The 20,077-nt window shown below is 34.7% G+C and overlaps 1 protein-coding gene across 1 annotated transcript; it reads right to left on the bottom strand.

The window, feature by feature from the left end:
• Positions 1 to 4,502: 4,502 nt before the first annotated feature.
• On the bottom strand, positions 4,503 to 19,869 carry LOC149484771 (uncharacterized). Its single transcript, XM_089701039.1, has 14 exons — positions 19,592 to 19,869; positions 19,284 to 19,403; positions 17,879 to 17,978; positions 17,587 to 17,720; positions 17,117 to 17,239; positions 15,961 to 16,062; positions 15,470 to 15,553; positions 13,069 to 13,190; positions 11,867 to 11,918; positions 11,702 to 11,748; positions 9,197 to 9,364; positions 8,736 to 8,906; positions 7,085 to 7,285; positions 4,503 to 6,423 (listed from the first exon to the last, which is right to left on the bottom strand). Exons 1-14 carry the CDS (start codon positions 19,653 to 19,655, stop codon positions 6,187 to 6,189), a joined length of 1,725 nt encoding a protein of 574 aa, XP_089557165.1. The 5' UTR covers positions 19,656 to 19,869; the 3' UTR covers positions 4,503 to 6,186.
• Positions 19,870 to 20,077: the final 208 nt, after the last annotated feature.

The following is a 20,077-nucleotide window of genomic DNA, read 5'->3' on the forward strand; positions in this document are numbered from 1 at the left end:
CTCAGCCTGGCTTTTATGGAAATGGCTCAGCGATGTTAGGTTTTTTCGTATATATAACAAGCGAGTTATGTGTACGAGGTTTGTTTATTAGTTCTATAATTTTGAGTAATGGTGACATTTCAACGCATTCTCGCACCGCACATTTTCCTCGAACACCTTTGGTGGAAACGCCCACATTTTCATGGTACAGCTTGACATTTTCGCACGACACATTTCCCTTGCACATTATTCATGGAAAAGCACCCGGACAGAATTCATTCAGTGAATCCCTATATAATCCCTCATTCGACATGTCTAAAATCTTTTTGCCACACCACACAACCCAACCAACTAAAATCTATTTCTAAATTTTATTGTATCGATTAGGTCAACGAATTGTTATTATTGGATCAAGTATAAGGATAAAACCTCTAACGAACTTGCTAAATCATATGAAGACTTCGGCCGTATTTGTTATGAAGTCAATATGTATTCGATAGTACCTAATTAAATGTATATTTTCATCACATAATATATTAAATAGTTTCTCACAGTTCTATCACATTTATTATACAGTATGGAAATTTTCGATGGGCCCTGGAGGGAAAGTATTTGAAATACTGGAGGTAGCAAATTTTTATGAAAGGAAACATTCCTTTATTTTTTTAAACTGAACAGCATTCAAAGATTTTCAAATTCACTTGCTTCGACCGGGGGCGGGAATGGAATTAAAAATTAAATTAATTAAAATTTGTTATATCATTCTTCAAATCTACACAAATAATGAAAAGATAATAAATTTTCTCATAAAAATATTTGCTTTTAGAAATATAGTTAAATATCATGGAATCGAAAATGTTTATTGTATCTTCAACAACATGTAAACATAAAGAACGTAACTAATTTAAACTCTAAAAAATAAATAGTTCAAAATTAGACCTCTCGTAATCGATACATTTATTTATTTTCTTCTGAAATTACAGATCGAAAATTTCCACACTGTTTAAAGTTCAAAATTTATCAGATAAATTTTGAGACCGGAGAAATTCCTGATGTTCATGCATGTATACATTTTCAAGTAAATTAGTAGAAAATAGAGACTTATTGTTTACTCAAACGTAACAAGAATAATTAAATTAAATATATTCCTAAAATTTGAGAAAATTAAGCTCGTAACTATAAATTAGTTGCTGGCAATGCTGTTGCCTGTTGGCACGATTTTCATCAAACTCACGGTGCGCCTAGCCGACCACTAGCGTAGTGTACACTTTCGATTAAACGACGCACTTATTTCGAGCACATTTTACTCATTTTTTTTTAGTTTTATTTACCGACTAAAGTCCGTCCGTCCAGTAGTTTTTACGTGAAAGTGACAAAGATCCATCCATACTTACAAACTTTCGCCTTTGCGATATGTATTAGTATAATAATCTTGATCGATACCTATATCGTCGTGGAGCCACCTTCTCTTCAGAAGATCCATTCATACATTATTTACATAAAATATAAATGAAATTTTTCTTCCGCTCTTAGGTAGCAAACGGATTTATGTTCCTACATTGGAACTATCCGGAAAATTTATGTGATTAAAATTTAGGATGTCCAGATAGACAGAGATGGAGCAATACTTAATTATTTATTATAAAATATTACTTTTAAAATGGGGTTAAAAAAATAAAACGCCAATATATACTTTTAATATTTATTTCTAAAACACGCAAATTATTTTATACAGGTTTCAATGCAATATCGTCTTTATCTATAACCCATCACATTGAGAATATAGTATATAAAATCATACATACATACATAATTTAAGAATTATATAAAGTAATTAATATTAATAAGTACTTCCACAAACCGATGTTTAACATCTTATGTAACACTACCTAAATGATCACGGTCAATACATCGCATGGTACCTACTCGAATAGCGTGTATATAATATTATGTACTGTCGTAAAATGTTGTATTTCAATTCAGTTTATTTCGCCTCAATAAATGAACGTCGCATCAAATGGATTGACCGTGAATGTCACCTTATTGCCACTGATAGACCGGGAGATACTGACACAAAATTTCGAGTCATTTGTAACAGGATGGCGGTTCTACAGGGGTCTTAGTACGCAATGACAAAAAGAAAAATGATGGTGTGAACGCTGGTACCGGTGGGTTAGTCGCGTGGGCGTTAGTCGAACTCGTCGGAAAAATAGCGAAAGTCAAACGATTTGTAACACAAAAATTTTAGAATTTACCGATAGCCCATAAAAAAGAAGTAGGCGGTAGTGTCATGCCATACTTTTCCGGTATGACTTACAGCCCGCCATACCGACGCGAATGTGTTGATTTAAAAAAAACAATTATTCAACCATTTGTACCAAGCTAACTTTTGCACAGGTAACCATCGTCGTGCAGCCATTTACGAAAATCGCCATGCCATACTTTTCGGACGATTCCAAATGGTCGCCATACCGCCGAAAATCTGCAAAATTTTTTTATTTCGCCTATCTTTTTGTACCAGTATTGCATTTGGCTTTTTGGAGAGTATTTGATAAAATGTGACCATTATTATATTTGCCATACTTCTAGTAGGGGGAAAAAGTGCTGTCATACTTGAAAAATAAATTTATTATTAATTTATATAAGTGAAGATTTCCAACACCTAGATCTTTGAAATTTTGTATTTATATTCGTTGATCCTCAAACTTACAGGAAAAATAAGTGCCATACTGTTACAAATCGTTTGACTTTCGCTATTTTCCGATGAGTTCGACTAACGCCCACGCGACTAAGCCGCCGGTACCAGCGTTCACACCATCATTTTTCTTTTTGTCATTGCGTACTAAGAACCCTGTAGAACCGCCATCCTGTTACAAATGACTCGAAATTTTGTGTCAGTATCTCCCGGTCTATGAACTGAAAGGTTTTAAGAATTTGGACGTGTACAAATAAGTTTTATTTTAATTTCTGTGCAAACCTGTTCTTTACATTGACTTGCGGAAATACTTAGTAATATTTATTGAATACTAGCGGTCCGCCCCGGCTTCGCCCGTGGTACATATTTACGTTTTCTCTACATAAAAACCATCCTCGTACTTCAAGGAATATAATAAAAAAAGAATTATCGAAATCGGTTCAGCCGTTCTCGAGTTATGCGCTTACCAACACATTTTGCGATTCATTTTTATATATTGAATATTATGATACGATATTATGGTATTTAATAACATACAATTTAAGACAAGAATCTCCATTGGAACAATTTTCAACAATTCTGTTATCAACATTGGTTCTTGTTTAAATATTACATTTACAAATTAATTATAAAATACTAAATAAGATATATAATACTAGAGAATATAACAAATTCAAGAATACACTATATTGTATATCTTAGTCGAAATTCCAATTTCAAAGCTATATTAGTAATCCATACTTATATTATAAATGCGAAAGTAACTCTGTCTGTCTGTCTGTTACTCAATCACACCTAAACTACTGAACCAATTTGCATGAAATTTGGTATGGAGATATTTTGATACCCGAGAAAGGACATAGGCTACCTTTTATTGCGAAATATGTACCACGGGCGAAGCCGGGGCGGACCACTAGTATTATATAAAAATGAAATAAATATTGCACACAGTAGCACAGTAGTGACTGTAATAACACAATATCTTAATCTTATTAGTATACAATACTATAGGCGGTAATCAGAACCATTTCAAGATTGTAATAAAATGACAAATGGTGAGTGACGAACAATAACATATCTTCTTCTTCTTCTTATATGTATATAAAAATGAATCGCAAAATGTGTTGGTAAGCGCATAACTCGCGAACGGCTGAACTGATTTCGATAATTCTTTTTTTATTATATTCCTTGAAGTACGAGGATGGTTCTTATGTAGAGAAAACGTAAACATGTACCACGGGCGAAGCCGGGGCGGACCGCTAGTTACATATAATAGTAAGAATAACAAATGAATGAAGAATAAAACTAACAGTTACAGATTTGAGGGTTTCGCACGAGCACAGATTAGATACTAACCTTTTTATCACTTTATCGAACATTTAATAATTCGATAATTACAAAATGTGTACATTGTTTAATCTTTTTCGGTGCATCTTTCAAGTGCTGAACTGTTTAAGTACGGAACCCAAACTTATATTAAACAATAAAATGCATATAAAGATGATACAATATTGAACATCTTAAGTTTAAAGATATTAAAAATATAGTAATGAAAGTGAAGCGATTTAGGATTATATAATATTATATGTACACAAACACTAACATACTAGAAATTTAACAAAATGATTACTAGACGTACATAACTAAAATACTTACTTTTAAGTGACATTATATTAAAATTCCTCTAATGGCAACTCAGTATAAATCACATAGTGTCAAAAACTTGTATATATGTCAAGTAGAGCGGAGCTTGTGCAAATTTTTAAAATATTAAAATTAATGTAATTCTATGTGCAGACTTATTAAAAAAGTGTATTATTTTTGTATATATTAAGTACAAATAAATAAAAATGTTGATTTTGGTTTTGGGAAAAGAGTACCCATTACAAAGCTGGTGTACAAAATTATTTAGGAATGTATTAACCTTAGAATATCAACATAATGTTAATAACTACACTAAACGTCACGTTTCTAGGCATAGTAATTATAAGACAACACACAATCACAAATACCACACATTGAACTAGATATATCAATTGGATTAAATTTATATGAAAAGTTTATATCTCATTAATATAATGAGTAAATACTCGCCATAATCTTTTGAAGTTTTGTAGACTACTCTATAACACAATAAATTACATATTAAAGTTTGATCTGCTTCTGATTTGGATCAAACCGAAATATGTAATAATTGCAACTTGCAAGATGACATGTTTTTTAAACTTTACGATGGCATAATATGTTTTGCACACACTTGAAATATAGTTCAATGTATGGCCTGTGGCTATTAAAAAATGCATTAAATATCCATTCTTTACACTTCCATGCACATTTTCGATTTGACATCAACCATTTTTGAAACAGCGGCAATAAAAACCAATCATATTGTTTTGTACAAATTGGGCCATTTATAATCTTCCACTCAAGGTATAAAGACACTTTCACAATCCTCTTACAAAGGGACTGAAATCTCTTATAACTATAACCCTCCTTCCTAAATTACAACATTATTTAAGTCATCACATATTCGTAAGTTGGTCACAGCCAAAGCCAGCTCAACTTTTAGTGAATCTTCTTTTGGTACCCTTTAAAAGCAGCATTCTAATTTCTACGCTAGCAAACTTGATTACACCGTTTATACAATTTTCGTTACCGTAAAAATTAAAAGTAATTAATCAACTGAGTCATAATTTTTATCAATACAATAATTACGTCAAAATGGTAATGAAATTGTGTTTTGTACATTGTAATATTCAATAAAAAATTTGTTTTCAATACATAATTACTTCATTAACTGTATCTAAAAAATATTATAAACGTTATTAAGTAAGAAATGTTATTGCTATTTATACATAAGTTCATATTCACATCCCGCGGTTTCACACGCGTGTTTCCTTGCCAAATTCCTTTCCTGAGCCGATTTTCTTAACTTCATGTTGTTACAGTTAGAAATCAGTTTATGTGCTATGTTATTATTATTATGTCTCTTGATGTTTCATTCCTCAAAGTAGTGGGAGCAGCAATACAACGACAATTGCCAGATGTAGCTCTATCTCTCTCTTTTACACAACACCGGGAGTCCAGCTCCACCTACTAAAATACCAAATCCTATTCTATCTGTCTAGTCTGCCTTTCACAATTGAGCGACCCAGCTTTACGGTCCTCTAATTTAGCAATACAGCACCCCACCATTAATGTATTTCTTGCTATATGTCACTATCTATCCAGTCCATCTGCAGAGAAATCTAGCTCCACCGCCCACAATTTAGCAATCCAGCTCGCCCACTATCAATTCAGCTCGCCCACTATCAATCCAGCTCGCCCTCGCAATCCAGCTCGCCCTCGCAATCCAGCTCGCCCTCGCAATCCAGCTCGCCCACTATCAATCCAGCTCGCGCTCGCAATCCAGCTCGCCCTCGCAATCCAGCTCGGGCAGCCAGCTACCCCGTCAGCGGGCACGTCTCGTAGCGCACGACGCGGCCCTCGCTGACGTACACGACGCACTCCGATCAGGAGTCGGCCGGGTCGTCGGCGGGCGGCTCGCGCTGGCGCAGCTCGACGCACAGCTCGAGCGGGCGGTCGGGCTCGCAGGCGCGCGAGCGGCCGCGCAGGTAGTTGAGCGCGTGCTCGAACGGCAGGTGGAAGCAGTCCTTGCGCGTCACGTTCAGCGACGAGCACTCGAGGTCGCTGTGCGTGGCGCGCGCGTACACCAGCTTGCGGTCGCAGTGCTGCCCTTGCACCGTCACCTGGAGATAAGTAAGAGTGAGTAGGTGGCGGATGGATATACATTGATTTCAAGAAGTTGGATATTTGTAAGCGATCTAATCTGTACGTTACGTTACGTTTCATATGTAAGTTTTATCATCCTAAACGAAACAGCTCCTAATTCTAACTATAAGGAAAAATTAAAATTTAAGTATAGTGTAAGAATATAACTTGTGCAAATCCACAATAACTTATCATTGAGATATACATATGGAGACGACACCGCCTACATCACTTATGTTCCGCTCAACATACGCCATATGGCGTAACAGCACGCTCATTTTTATTTGTTTTAAAGTGAAACGCATCAAATATGCCTTCGTGTATGTTACGATATTGCACAAATAATACAAATAATACGGAAAAGTGCAAAGGAATAACTTTCATCGGTAAGTACCTAACTAGATAAAAATTTTTAAAACTTAGTTAGAGCAAAAAAATGGCGCACAGATTTAGTTCGTGGTGTCTCCTCCATACGTAGTAATATTATCACAATGTAACTTATGTAACTTGTGCAAATTATTATAAAATGAACTTCCGATATTAACCTTAATTTTGAATTATAAAAAACGGTAACCTAACTAGTAATTCGTCAAAAGGACGATTGCAACTCCATATGAATCACTATGTCACATAACATACCTCATAAAGGAATCTCCTGGCGTCCGCCATGGGCCCTATATACGACACGTACACGTACAGGCCGTGGTTTAACTCCACGTCAAGTCGCAAGTGGAACAGGTGCTGGTTCCACATGACGAGCCAGTTCTCGTGCAGCTCCAGGTTCACGCGCACCAGCAGCTTGTGCCGTCGGCCCATGCGCAGCATTGATAAGTGACGCGTCTGAACACATAACAATATATAGCATTTAAAGCGAATATTATTATTTTGAATTTTGTCTATCGGGGTTTTCATTGTATAAATGTCGTGGTCATATCGTAGATTTGATCATTTCATGATATGAGTGGCCATTTCACGAAATGGTCGCATATCGTGAAATGGCCAATTTAGTTTGGCCACATCATGATGTGGTTTGGGCAGATCAATGATAAGAAATCGTTTCACGATATGGCCAATTAACGCACGGTTTTTTCATGAAATGATCAAAATTATTTGATCATATTATCGTAAAATAGTTACATTAATCGTTGGTAGAGGCGCTGCAATAGGGAATGCAAAACCCGCCAAAATTAAAACCCGGGTTTTTTTTCGAGCTGCAAGCTCTGTGTTTATGTGATAAGATGGCGGCCGCTGGCGAAAATTAAATTATTCGCAGTTAAAAACTTCATAATTCGTTTGATAACAATATCATGAATCAAGTCATAGCAAAGAATTTACGACGAAGAGGTACGAGTACTATGGAAAATGTGGATATCTTATATGTATTTAAGAAAAAATGCGACTTAAATAAAATAATTTAAGAAACTACTACTATATTATTATAATTGTTTGTTTTTTAAAAAGCGATCCGCTTCTGGCACTCGCCGGCCGCTGCCGCGGCACGCTCGCTTTGCTCGCTCGGCTCGTGCGTTGTTTATCAAAGTCTAACCTAACCTAACCTAACTGTTTTCTATTGCAAAAACGATTCGCTTCTGGCATTCGCCGGCCGCTGCCGCGGCACTAACTTTAATGACATTAAACAAGTTTTTAGAATATAGTTATTCTGAATTTTTTTAATATTTTATGGACTCTTTATATTTTATACGATCTGGCCAAATGTGGATGACCAAATCGTGAAACGTTGACGATTTAACGATCTGATCAAACTATGTTGGCCATTTCACGATATGCGACCATTTCGTGAAATGGCCACTCATATCATGAAATGATCAAATCTACGATATGACCACGACATAAATACTATAAAGCTATTAAACGTAATCACAATATATTGATGCGAGAGAGAAATATAATTATCAACAATGAAATTAGACGTGGAAGTGGAACGCATGCATTGCTCATCCCTCAACTCACTTCAGTTAACAGCATTTCTTTGCTAAGGATGGGCACGCACCGAATCTAGTAGTGATGACGTCTGTCACCTGGCAGTAGTGCAGCCAGTTGTCATGTCATTCCCCTGATAATAGCTACGTCATTCCCTTGTCAGCGATCACGTCGCACCTGACAGTAGCTACGCCATTCCTCTGGCAGTAGCTGTGTCATTATCCCGAGAAGATCATTCCCCTGACAGTATCTGCATCATTTCCCTGTCAGGAACTGCGTCATTCCCCTGCCAAGTGCTACCTCCCCTGGCATTAGCCGCGTCAGTCCCCTGTCAGCGCCCCCGTCTCACCTGGCAGTGGTGCGCCAGGTCGGCGAGCGGCAGCGGCTCGCGGTCGGCGCAGAGCGGCGCGGGGCAGCGGTACAGCCGCGAGGGGCAGTTGGCCTCGTGCGCCGCGCGCTTGCGCAGCCGCTTCTCGCGCCCGCAGCCGTGCCGGCACGGGTAGCGCACCAGCTCGGCCACCTGCACGCCACCGGCCATACATTATAATGTGTATAATGTATATCATTATGGTTATGTCATATAGTACAAAAAAAAGTAATTCGCTACTGAGTAATATTATAACCGAAAGTTATACATATATTGAAATACGGAAGTAAGTAAGTAAGTATTTACAATATTAGCTGCGCACTTTGGTTTTTCTTTATAGGAATTGGGAAAAGAAAGGACTTATTTTCATTACATAATTACAACAAGCATCAAGTCCCATATAATTCCTTCCACTTCAAACAGCATATAATATGAACACCCACCGCCTCCATAGCGCGGTTGCGCACGGACGACACGGTGCCGCGGCACACGGGGCACACGCTGAGCCGCGAGCGGCAGCGCGCGCACAGCAGGTGCCCGCGCCCGCACTGCGACAGCGGCGGCTCCATCCACTCCAGGCACACGGGGCACTCCAGCAGCCGAAGCAGTTTCTGCAAACGTGAATATTGACCACTTAACCCATTGAGCCCCGAACGGCCCGATCGGTCCACGACACAATAGATCTTCTATTGTGTCTGTGATTCCGGGGCCTGAGTTATTAAGAAGAGTCGTGTAGTAGCCTTAGACCCAATTTCACCAATATTTTCTAAATCAGACATTTATTAATCGAGCTTCAAATTAAACATGTATTTTAACATCGTTGTCAACTCTACAGGTCCCAAGAAGGAAATCTAACAGCCGATTATCAAATCGACCATTAACTGAGCGACTCACGAATCATTCATTCGTATTTTAAACCGCCCGAAACAAAATGTCATAGTTGACAATACCATAGTTTCGCACGTTGGGGCTATTTGTTCTAGTTGTATAATAACTGTCATGTTTGGTAATTCGACTAAATTGAAATGTTCTAACACAGTATACAATTTAATAATCATGTAGAAACTTTTACGTTTGCTGGTTTATATGTCAAACGATTTGGTCGTTACCATGGTTACAAATGTTTGATGTTATTTGGAGATTGTTTTGTTGTGATTTTTCTTGTGTTATTTTAATTTTATTTTGAATTGAATAAATACAATAATGTTGAAGAAAAATCGCGGTTCAATTTCACTTGGTCGAAGGTAAACTGGATCTGGTTGAAATTACGAAAAAAAATTCGGATTCCGAAGGAAAGTGCGAGAGATCTCATACTAGAAGAGCAATTAAAACAAGAAAAATAAAGACGAAGTAGCAAGATACATTTAAAGTAAATTAATAGTAAATTCTTGTTTGTAATAACCTAGTATCTAGTTGTTATAACCTATTTATTGAATGATGTTGATAGGTACATTCTAAGGGTACAATAAAAATGTTTTATAAAAACACAAGTTTTATTTATTTAGGTAACATGAAAAATTACATATTTCTATAACAATGTCACATTTAAATTAAATTAGGATCATCATCATCGTCAGCCCATATACTTTCTCACTGCTGGGACATGGGATTGGTAGTGCTAACTTAAACTTAAACACGGTAAGGGATCAGGTCATTGTCCACCACACTATCTTATGATATGTCGGTTTCCTCACAATGTTTTTCACCACTGAGCCATCACTGCACTGCACTACAATAAGCAGTTGGTCTGTAGGTGAAACTGATAGATTCCTAAAACAGAATTTAAAATTAAGATAAGTACATTTCATAATCATGAGGAGGCCTGAGCCTTACCTGAGTAGTGGTGAAGTTTACATTTTAAGTACCTATATTGGTATTCAATACTAGATTTGACATGACTCACAGGATTATTATGGTTTAATTGAAAATAATACAGTATGTAGGAAGGAACCTTTATGCACATAAATATAAATATTACCTCACGAGATAGTTTTACTTACAGATCCGACGGTTATTCGAGTTTATCTTCAATTAATTGCAATACTTCCAAAACCGATTGTTTTGATAAACGAAATCTTGTACTAAAATCAACATCATCATATTCTTCGAAACAATGACGACGTCTTTATAAATTCTGGGCCGTCGCGGTCGCACTATATAATCCAAATTATACAAATCATCCAATACATCTTCATTTTCAAAAATAAAATAGTATGCAGAGTCCATCTTGACAGCAAGAAAACTTCAAATCATTTTTTCTAATCGCTTGTTAAAAATTTAAAGAGCCTCTATGCCACGGGTTAAATATAATGCCGTGTTAAGGAAACTAATCCTCGATTAGGTCATGGTGGGACACTCCCTTACATTGATGTCCCGTTAAAAGAGTTAACAGCGTGTTAAACTAACTAACAGAGCTTGATGAAACTGGGCCTTAAGTTGTCATAAGCTAACATATGTAGCCTTAATATAGAATAAGCATAATATAAATAGTAAAGTAAAGTAAAAAAGTAATATATTAATTTAATATACATATATCACAATAAATCATTTTTTCGGATTGATCACTCGTTTCATTTGGTACCGCCTTACAATCTTAGAGTATATTAGCAAGCTATAGAGTGCAGGTCACATCTTTCATTTGTGTGACAATAGAGAAAATTCGATCACGAGGCGAGATTTTAACCAGACAGACAGAGTTGCTTTAGCATTTATAACATTGAAAATGAAAAAATCTTTATTGAATTTTTTTTTTTTTAAATAATACAGTTTATATATTTGGGGAAACTAAAGCCTGTGTTAGTTCAAAACTGTGTTACAGGCTTTAAAATCCATAAAAAATAATAATATTACATTATATTAGTAAGAATATGCTCTTTCTAGATAAACACACTTCATCAGTTCTGTTTAGTATTATTAATAAAATGATATATTGAATAGAAAAATCTCACTTGATTAATCTCTTTTAGACTCGCAGCCTCAGAAACATCATCCGGAACTGAAATAAAAATAAAAGTTATAATCAATTGTTTTCACATTAAAACCATAATCTTTGTATATTCTTTAACATCTTTATAAATAAACTTTATATGCAAACAAAATAAAACTTTGCTTACTTTCTATCTTCCTCTTTATTTTACGTCCCTGCTGTCCGTCAGATGTAGATTGCTAAAAAATTATAATAGACATCAAAATTATGCCAATGCAAGAATAATTTCATAATAACATTAAGAATAGCCGGGGCGAACAGCTAGTGTGTATGCCCTTATGAAAAATAATTAAAACACTCTAAGGGCGTTTGTCTATATAATTATCTACTAACACAAATTGTAAAATTGTAAAATTGTTAAACTGTCTAATTTAAATTAATATGTTCTACTAACAAAAATTGTAAAATTGTAAAACTGTTGTGTGGAAATAAAAGGCTTTTTTATTTTTATTTTTTTTATTTAGTTTATAAGGGCGTTTTTCCACTACAAGGAATTTTACGGTCCGGCATTCCGATTTTTTACGGTCCGGTATGGCACGCAATTAATCTAGGTAAATACTAGCTTGTGCACTATACGTAATTTTACTGTCCGACATTTTACTTTTCCCTATTCCGGATGGTTTTTTGAGTTTACGAGTCGCTGTAGGTATAATTGTTTTCGAGTGCCCACTTGCTTGGATTTTACTCTTTTTATTGCATATGCCAATTGAAAGCAAGCTCATGTTTTACTTTCTTTTAGCTGGCAATGAGATTTGAGAAGTCGGTATTGTTATTTTATATACATTGACCAAGCATTGACCTATAATTATTATCTAAGTAAGTGTTGGTAACTTAAAGTTCAAGTGGGAATAGATTTAGCTCCTCGTCACCGATTAAAATAAATAAGTGAAACACGCATTTTAAATCTCTTACGGAACTTTACTTTTTATTATAACGAAGTAATATAATATTTCATCTTCTATATTTTTACTCGTTTCTTGTAAAATGCAAAAACAATCATTTATGATAGCATTATACCGCCAAACTTCCTTGAACTGTACCGCACTGATCCGAGTAAGGACGGACAGGTGCACGAGCCAATTCATCGGTTTTTTCATGCCAAACCGGACCGTAAAAAATCGGAATGCCGGACAGTAAAATTCCTTGTAGTGCACAAGCGCCCTTATCATAAATAAACAACCCTTTTCACTTTATTATTTCATTTGCATTGCTATTAGTGGTATTATCATTATAAATAATTTTAACTCTCAAATTCTTTATGCATAAAATACGCAATTTGATATTGTCATAACAAATAAAACTGCATATATTTTACCAAGTAATAAATACCTCATTATTTTCTTCTTGTTGTGCGTTGTCAGTATTCACAACGGCTTCCTCGTTGGCGGCACCCTCCGGCTCAATCTCCACTATTTCTTCTTCCATCCTCACGTTGTTCAGTGCCGCATTAACTATATACAATTGTAATATAATGAGTAGTTATAATAACTTATTTAGAATAGGACAAACATTTTACGAGTAATTTATACTAATATTATAAAGCTGAAGAGTTTGTTTGTTTGTTACTGCTCCGATTTAAAAAATTCTTTCAGTGTTATACATATACATATTTAATCCGGCAAAGACCAAAAGAAGCGGAGTAATGCGGGAAAGACCGCAGGGCACAGCTAGTTTTAGATATTTTCATCATATGCTTGGAAAAAAGTCAATTCGTATTATTCGTATCAAATATGTCGACTATATAATTTACTGCCGATCGTTAGTATTCCAAAAGCGAACATACTTTCAAACAAACTTCACGTTTTTTGCTAATGAAAATGCATTTCAGATTACCTTTGGTCATTATTGCACGGTAAAACTCATTTGTTTTAAAAAGTTTAAGAAACCACTAAGAAGAAAGTAATTTTTGGCATAACAATTCGTAAAGATGCACCCATAAAATGTACAATTAAATGAGGGTAGAAATGCTTGAATAACGCTTGTTTGTTCTCAAAAAGGTTAACGACATAGATTAAATGAAATTCTGTTTATGTGTTCACCTGTTTATGCGCGTGCATTGAGTGTAATAAATTAGGATTTGCGTACGTATATACATATCTTGGTTTATTGTAATTCATTTTCGACTTAGTTCATATCATTTAAGATAATTTATGCTGTTGTATTTAGAAATAAGTATATCTATACTAATATTATAAAGAGGAAAAGTTTGTAATTATGTAAGTATGTATGTATGTATGTATGTATGGTTTTCACGCATAAACTACTGGACCGATTTCAAAAATTCTTTCACCATTAGAAAGCTGCATCTTTACTGAGCAACATAGGCTATATTGCATTTTCATAAAAATTAGAGATCCTTACCAAAAATGCAATAATGTAACCCAAGGTGTAAAAAATTCCTTAATAAAAATTCTGTCATCGCGTGCGCTGCGGAATCTATTGAAGATAGAACAAAAAAATGTTCTACGGTATTATAGAATGGATCAATATCTACAAGAAAGTCCGCGATACCATATGTCCATCTTCAGTAGTTATGTTACTACAACAACTTTTTTACGTTTTCAAAGTAAATAGAAGTGCCGACAGTAATCAAACCATGTTATCCATACACATATATTAATCCTTATCCCATTAAATGATGTTTTATTATAGACTGTTTCAATACCAGCAAAACACTTTTTAAATTAATAAAATTGGATTTTCCATTCAAAAGATATAACGAATTTTTAAAAGTGTCAATCTACAGAAAATAGTAGGTATACTGTTTAATACAATGAGCAGGCGTAGTGCGGGACGGGGTGAAGGTGATTTTCATGTGATTAAAAATTAAACCTATAGTCCGACCTATAGTAGACTTTTTACTGTTACGATATCGCTATCTATGCGGGTGAAACCGCAGGGCATTGCTAGTATATTTATAAATAGACATTAGTTTTAACCGATTTCAAAAAATATGGGGAGGTTTTCAATGCAACTGTTTTTTTGAAGTGAAACTTCTTTAGACGCGTTGCGTGATTTTTATTTATACAGTGGTGGACGTTTAATTAGAAACACCTAACACGATTACTTAGTCATCAAATATATTTAACATTTGTGTAAAAACGTTAAACGTATTAGAGATTAATCATTATTTCATACTAGGTCCGCCCCGGCTTCGCCAGTGGTACATATTTACGTTTTCTCTACATAAGAACCTACTACAATGTAATAAAAAAAGAATTATCGAAATCGGTTCAGCCGTTCACACGTGATGCCGTGACAACGCGAAACGGGTTTCATTTTTATATACATATATACATATATAGATGTAATAGAACACCTGTTTATCTAGTTTCATAAGAAGTTGCTTAATTTTAATCTAACGTTAGCTTAAATTAATAAAAAAAAACAATCTAAAGTGAAGTCTGATTTCCGAGTGTTTGCAGTCTGGACAACAAATTAGAAACAGCATGGTCCGAGTGTTCCAAAATCAAAACCTGTTGAAATGTCGCCATTATTTGTTTCTTCGACAAATATGTATTTGCACCCTTGCATTCTTCACCCGAGTTGTGACCCTTAATAATTAAAAAAAAACCATCCAATATACACAATACTACACAATAAATGCAGAACAGCAGTGTCAGAAAATGACTACGAACCCTACTTTATTCGTGGTCCGACACACACTTGGACGAGCCAATATAAATAAAACTTTTTATTTATATTGATATTTTATACAGTAATAACTTGCCTTCGATGACTTCGTTTTCACCCGGCGTCGCTTCCTCTACGTGTGGAGAGAATGATCTCTCTTGTTCCGATGGTTCCTCTGCCACTGCAATCAAAATATTTCAGCTTAGTTTTCCTACTCCTAATTTATTTTTAACTGATATGACTAACTTATGAATGAATATCTAAAAAAAATATTATAATTCGTTTTATTTGTATTTTAAATCATTATTAAGGGGTTATGGGTTCCTACTTATATTTTCAACTAGCTTTCGCCCACGACTTTGTACGTGCATTCCCGTTTTTCCCCGTTCCCGCAAAAATTTTGGGAAATCCTTTCTTAGCGGATGTCTACGTCCTAACATCTACCTGCATGCCAAATTTCAGCCCGATACGTCCAGTGGTTTGGGCTGTGCGTTGATATAACACTATATCAGTCACCTTTGAGTTTTATATATATATATATATAGATTTAGTTGTTATGTAGATATCAAAAAATCTAAATTTACTGACCTTCCACGATATGATTAGCATTTTCTTCTGCATTATCTTGCTCTTCAGTTGGTGCAACATCGTCTTGCCTCGAACTACCACCTTGCTCGGTCCTTTCTGGAGCTAAGTTTAAAAAATGAAAAAAAGAACTTATAATTTATTTATTTTTTTCAAAAAACAAAACATATTTCATCCATTGTCTTTAGAAATGTAAATTGCTTGTAATCTCATCGATTAGAAATAAATTCTGTAATATAAATTTTTATGGTATCATGAAAATCAGTCAACTGATTTTCATAACATTATGTACATAACAAAAACGAATAAAGCGTTAACTATAGCGCTCGTACAAATATATATCGCGAATATCTGTTGACAATGAAGAATAGACGCGGACCAGGGTTCAATCGTAAAACTAGTTAGTAATCTATACTAATATTATAAAGAGGAAAAGTTTGTAATTATGTAATTATGTATGTATGTATGGTTTTCACGCATAAACTACTGGACCGATTTCAAAAATTCTTTCACCATTAGAAAGCTGCATCTTCACTGAGCAACATAGGCTATATTGCATTTTGAAAAAAATTAGAGATCCTTACCAAAAATGCAATAATGTAACCCAAGGTGTAAAAAATTCCTCAATAAAACTTCTGTCATCGCGTGCGCTGCGGAATCTATTGAAGATAGAACAAAAAAATGTTCTACGGTATTATAGAATGGATCAATATCTACAAGAAAGTCCGCGATACCATATGTCCATCTTCAGTAGTTATGTTACTACAACAACTTTTTTACGTTTTCAAAGTAAATAGAAGTGCCGACAGTAATCAAACCATGTTATCCATACACATATATTAATCCTTATCCCATTAAATGATGTTCTATTATAGACTGTTTCAATACGAGCAAAATACTTTTTAAATGAAAAGAATTGGAATTGGAATTTATTCCATTCAAAAGATATAACGAATTTTTAAAAGTGTCAATCTACAGAAAATAGTAGGTATACTGTTCAATACAATGAGCAGGCCGTAGTGCGGGACGGGGTAAAGGTGATTTTCATGTGATTAAAAATTAAACCTATAGTACGACCTATATTAGATTTTTCACTGTCACAATATCGCTATCTATGTGGGTGAAACCGCAGGGCATTGCTAGTACACAATATACATACGATTTCTAGAAGTGCCAGTGAGTCGACGTCTGGCCATTCGCCGAATTCTCTCGACTCCCCCTGAGGACGGTCCCTCCCAAGCAGCCTCATTGAAGATCACTCGCATACCGCTTGATGATGGACCTATGACATAAATATAAAATATAATAATATATTATACATAATATATTATTTACTAGCTGCCCTTTCACCCGCGTGGCTCCGCTCCTGTTGGTCTTAACGTGATGATAATATAAAGCCTTCCTTGAAGAATGGGCTATGTAACACCGAAAGAATTTTTCAAATCGGACCAGTAGTTCCAGAGATTAGCGCGTTCAAACAAACAAACAAACTCTTCACCTTTTTAATATTAGTATAGAATATCACATTAAATTTATTCTAGAGCCATAAGTACTAAACATGTGACTTCATTAGTGACAATTAATTGGAAGTTTTCCTGACTACTATTTCAATAAAATAATTCTACTCACGATTTTGTGAGCGATTCCTGTTGTATTGGTTCAGATTATTCGAAAGTTTCTTGATCGCCATAACACGCTGTATGTTAGACACAGGGCAGTTTAAATCCACTCTATCACTAGGAACTTCATAAGCTGATGAAGGTCTGTGAAATTTACTCATAATTAAAAAATATATATACAAAATTATAACATGCAAGCAATTCAGTTTCTATAACACTTAATTGACTTTCACAAAAAATGGGTGCTGTTAACTCATAGTTTTCTTTTAAATATTGTACAGTAAATATTAATTTAAATTTACCGTGGTGCACAGGGTGGTAGCCGAGGGTTGTTCATAATGGACCAGAACAGTTCCCTCTCCAATCTTGTTTGGGATCTTTGCACAGCTGCTTGTGGTGGAGCTAGAGTTATAAATAGAATTATAATAATTATGAATAAAAGTTATGAGAATTTAATATAAGTGAATTGACCTAACAGAACTTTTGTTATTATGCATTTGCTATCAAACTTATATCTCGAATCTTTATAATACAATGGTGGTTAGTAACCAGTGTATTATAAAGATCAAAAAATCCATATCTGAAATTTTCTTCTGACAAATACCATAATTAAAAAATGGATGAGCCAAATCATAATTAATATGTTTTGGAAAAAAAGATCATTATTTTCATTCAATTTATAGCTTTAGCAAATTTTTATGTTTGTATGTAACTAACTTTTCAACTCATTTTTGACCCATTTGAAACCAAAAGATTTAAATCAAATTCTGTAAGTGATCAAGTGTGATTTTTTTTAACTATATTAATTATTCTTTTCTGTGCATAAAAAAGCAGTCGCCATCCTCAAAATCTGATTCCATGTTTATGTATTTTTTTTTGAAGTGAAAACTTCTTTAGCGGCGTTGAGCACTTTTTCTGTAATGGGTATAAAATCTTAAACTCGCGTCAGGACACGTGACCTGATCGAAAAAGCGTAAGACATAATATCAAACATGCTCAACGTTAATAATCAAGTTTTCACTTCTGCCGGCACTCCCGGAGTGCAACCTGTCTTTTTTTGTTTTATTTGAAAAAAGCCCCTTTGCTTGCTCTGACATAAAAAAAATAAGTACAAATATTATAAGTTCATATTATGGCACAGTAGGATGTAGCTGTTTTGTGATATGCCACTATGCATTACTAATGATATTGGTGATACTATAATTATTTCTAACTATAGTGCTTGTATAGTGCTATTGTTGTCATGGGAACTGCCAATCACAACACAATTACAGCCGTGGTAATTTAGTGGAATTTTCTTCAAACAAAAGATGAACTACTATCTCCTTTTTGCTTTATATAAATACTAGGTTTCCGCCCGCGGCTTCACCCGCACAGTCAAAGAAAAACCCGCATAATTCCCGTTCCCGTGGGATTTTCGGGAATGCGTCATTTTTCCGGGATAAAAAGTAGCCTATGTCCTTTCTCGGGTATCAAAATATCTCCATACCAAATTTCATGAAAATTGGTTCAGTAGTTTAGGCGTGATTGAGTAACAGACAGACAGACAGAGTTACTTTCGCATTTATAATATTAGTATGGATTAATAATTAATATTAATTAGGAATTTATGCTAGACAAAACTAACTACATGATTTACAAAAAACAAATCAACTTATTATATACATATACACTATATAATAGAAATAGTAAAAAAATATGTCTTACCACTATAACTAGCAGATCTAGGTGCATCCAAATCAACTTCTTCCACTTCCTCAGGTGTGGCTGACGTATCTTGTTCTTGGTCTGCATGTTGTCCTTGATTCTCATGATTTTCCTCGTCGTCTATATTTTTTAACGAATTATATTACATAAACTCAAATGAAAATTAAACTTACAATGGATTAATATAACACGAGCCATCTATCTACTTAAAAGAACAGTAAAAATATGATATTAAACACAATGATAATATTAAAAAACAATACTCGGTCTTTGTTTTCTATTATCATTATTGATGTGATATAACTTACCGGAACTCCAGGGATATTCCGAAATACCCAAAGCTCTACTGAGGCTCTCTTTCCTGTTAGCCATTTTAGTGAGTGAAATTATTTAAATATGGTTTTACTTCCAGCGGCTTTTAAAGTAAAATAAGATAACTTAAACAAGAAGTCATAAAATATGTTTTACTACAGAACAAAACAAAGAAATTTAAAAGACTTTTTAAAAATTATGAAATAAACATTCAACAAATCAGTTGAATGTTTGCCATACGAATTACGAATTACGAAATACGAAGGTAGAAAATATGACAATTGATAAGTGACATCTGACAGATTTTGCTATTGATCAGCGCGGATCAGCGTCCTCAAATTGCGTTCATGTTCACCAATGCAAACGGCTGTTTTCCAATTACAGAGCATGATGCGACTCAGTGCCGCACAATGCCGAATTATGCTGATGCTTAATTGGAACATGCACAGAACAGTAAAAACATATAGAAGTGCTGTAATGTC

The sequence above is a fragment of the Colias philodice genome, chromosome 11, assembly GCF_061535455.1.
Source record: "Colias philodice isolate Cphi_HAF_F1 chromosome 11, ilColPhil1 Martin Lab GWU primary, whole genome shotgun sequence".
In the NCBI taxonomy this organism is placed as follows: domain Eukaryota; kingdom Metazoa; phylum Arthropoda; class Insecta; order Lepidoptera; family Pieridae; genus Colias; species Colias philodice.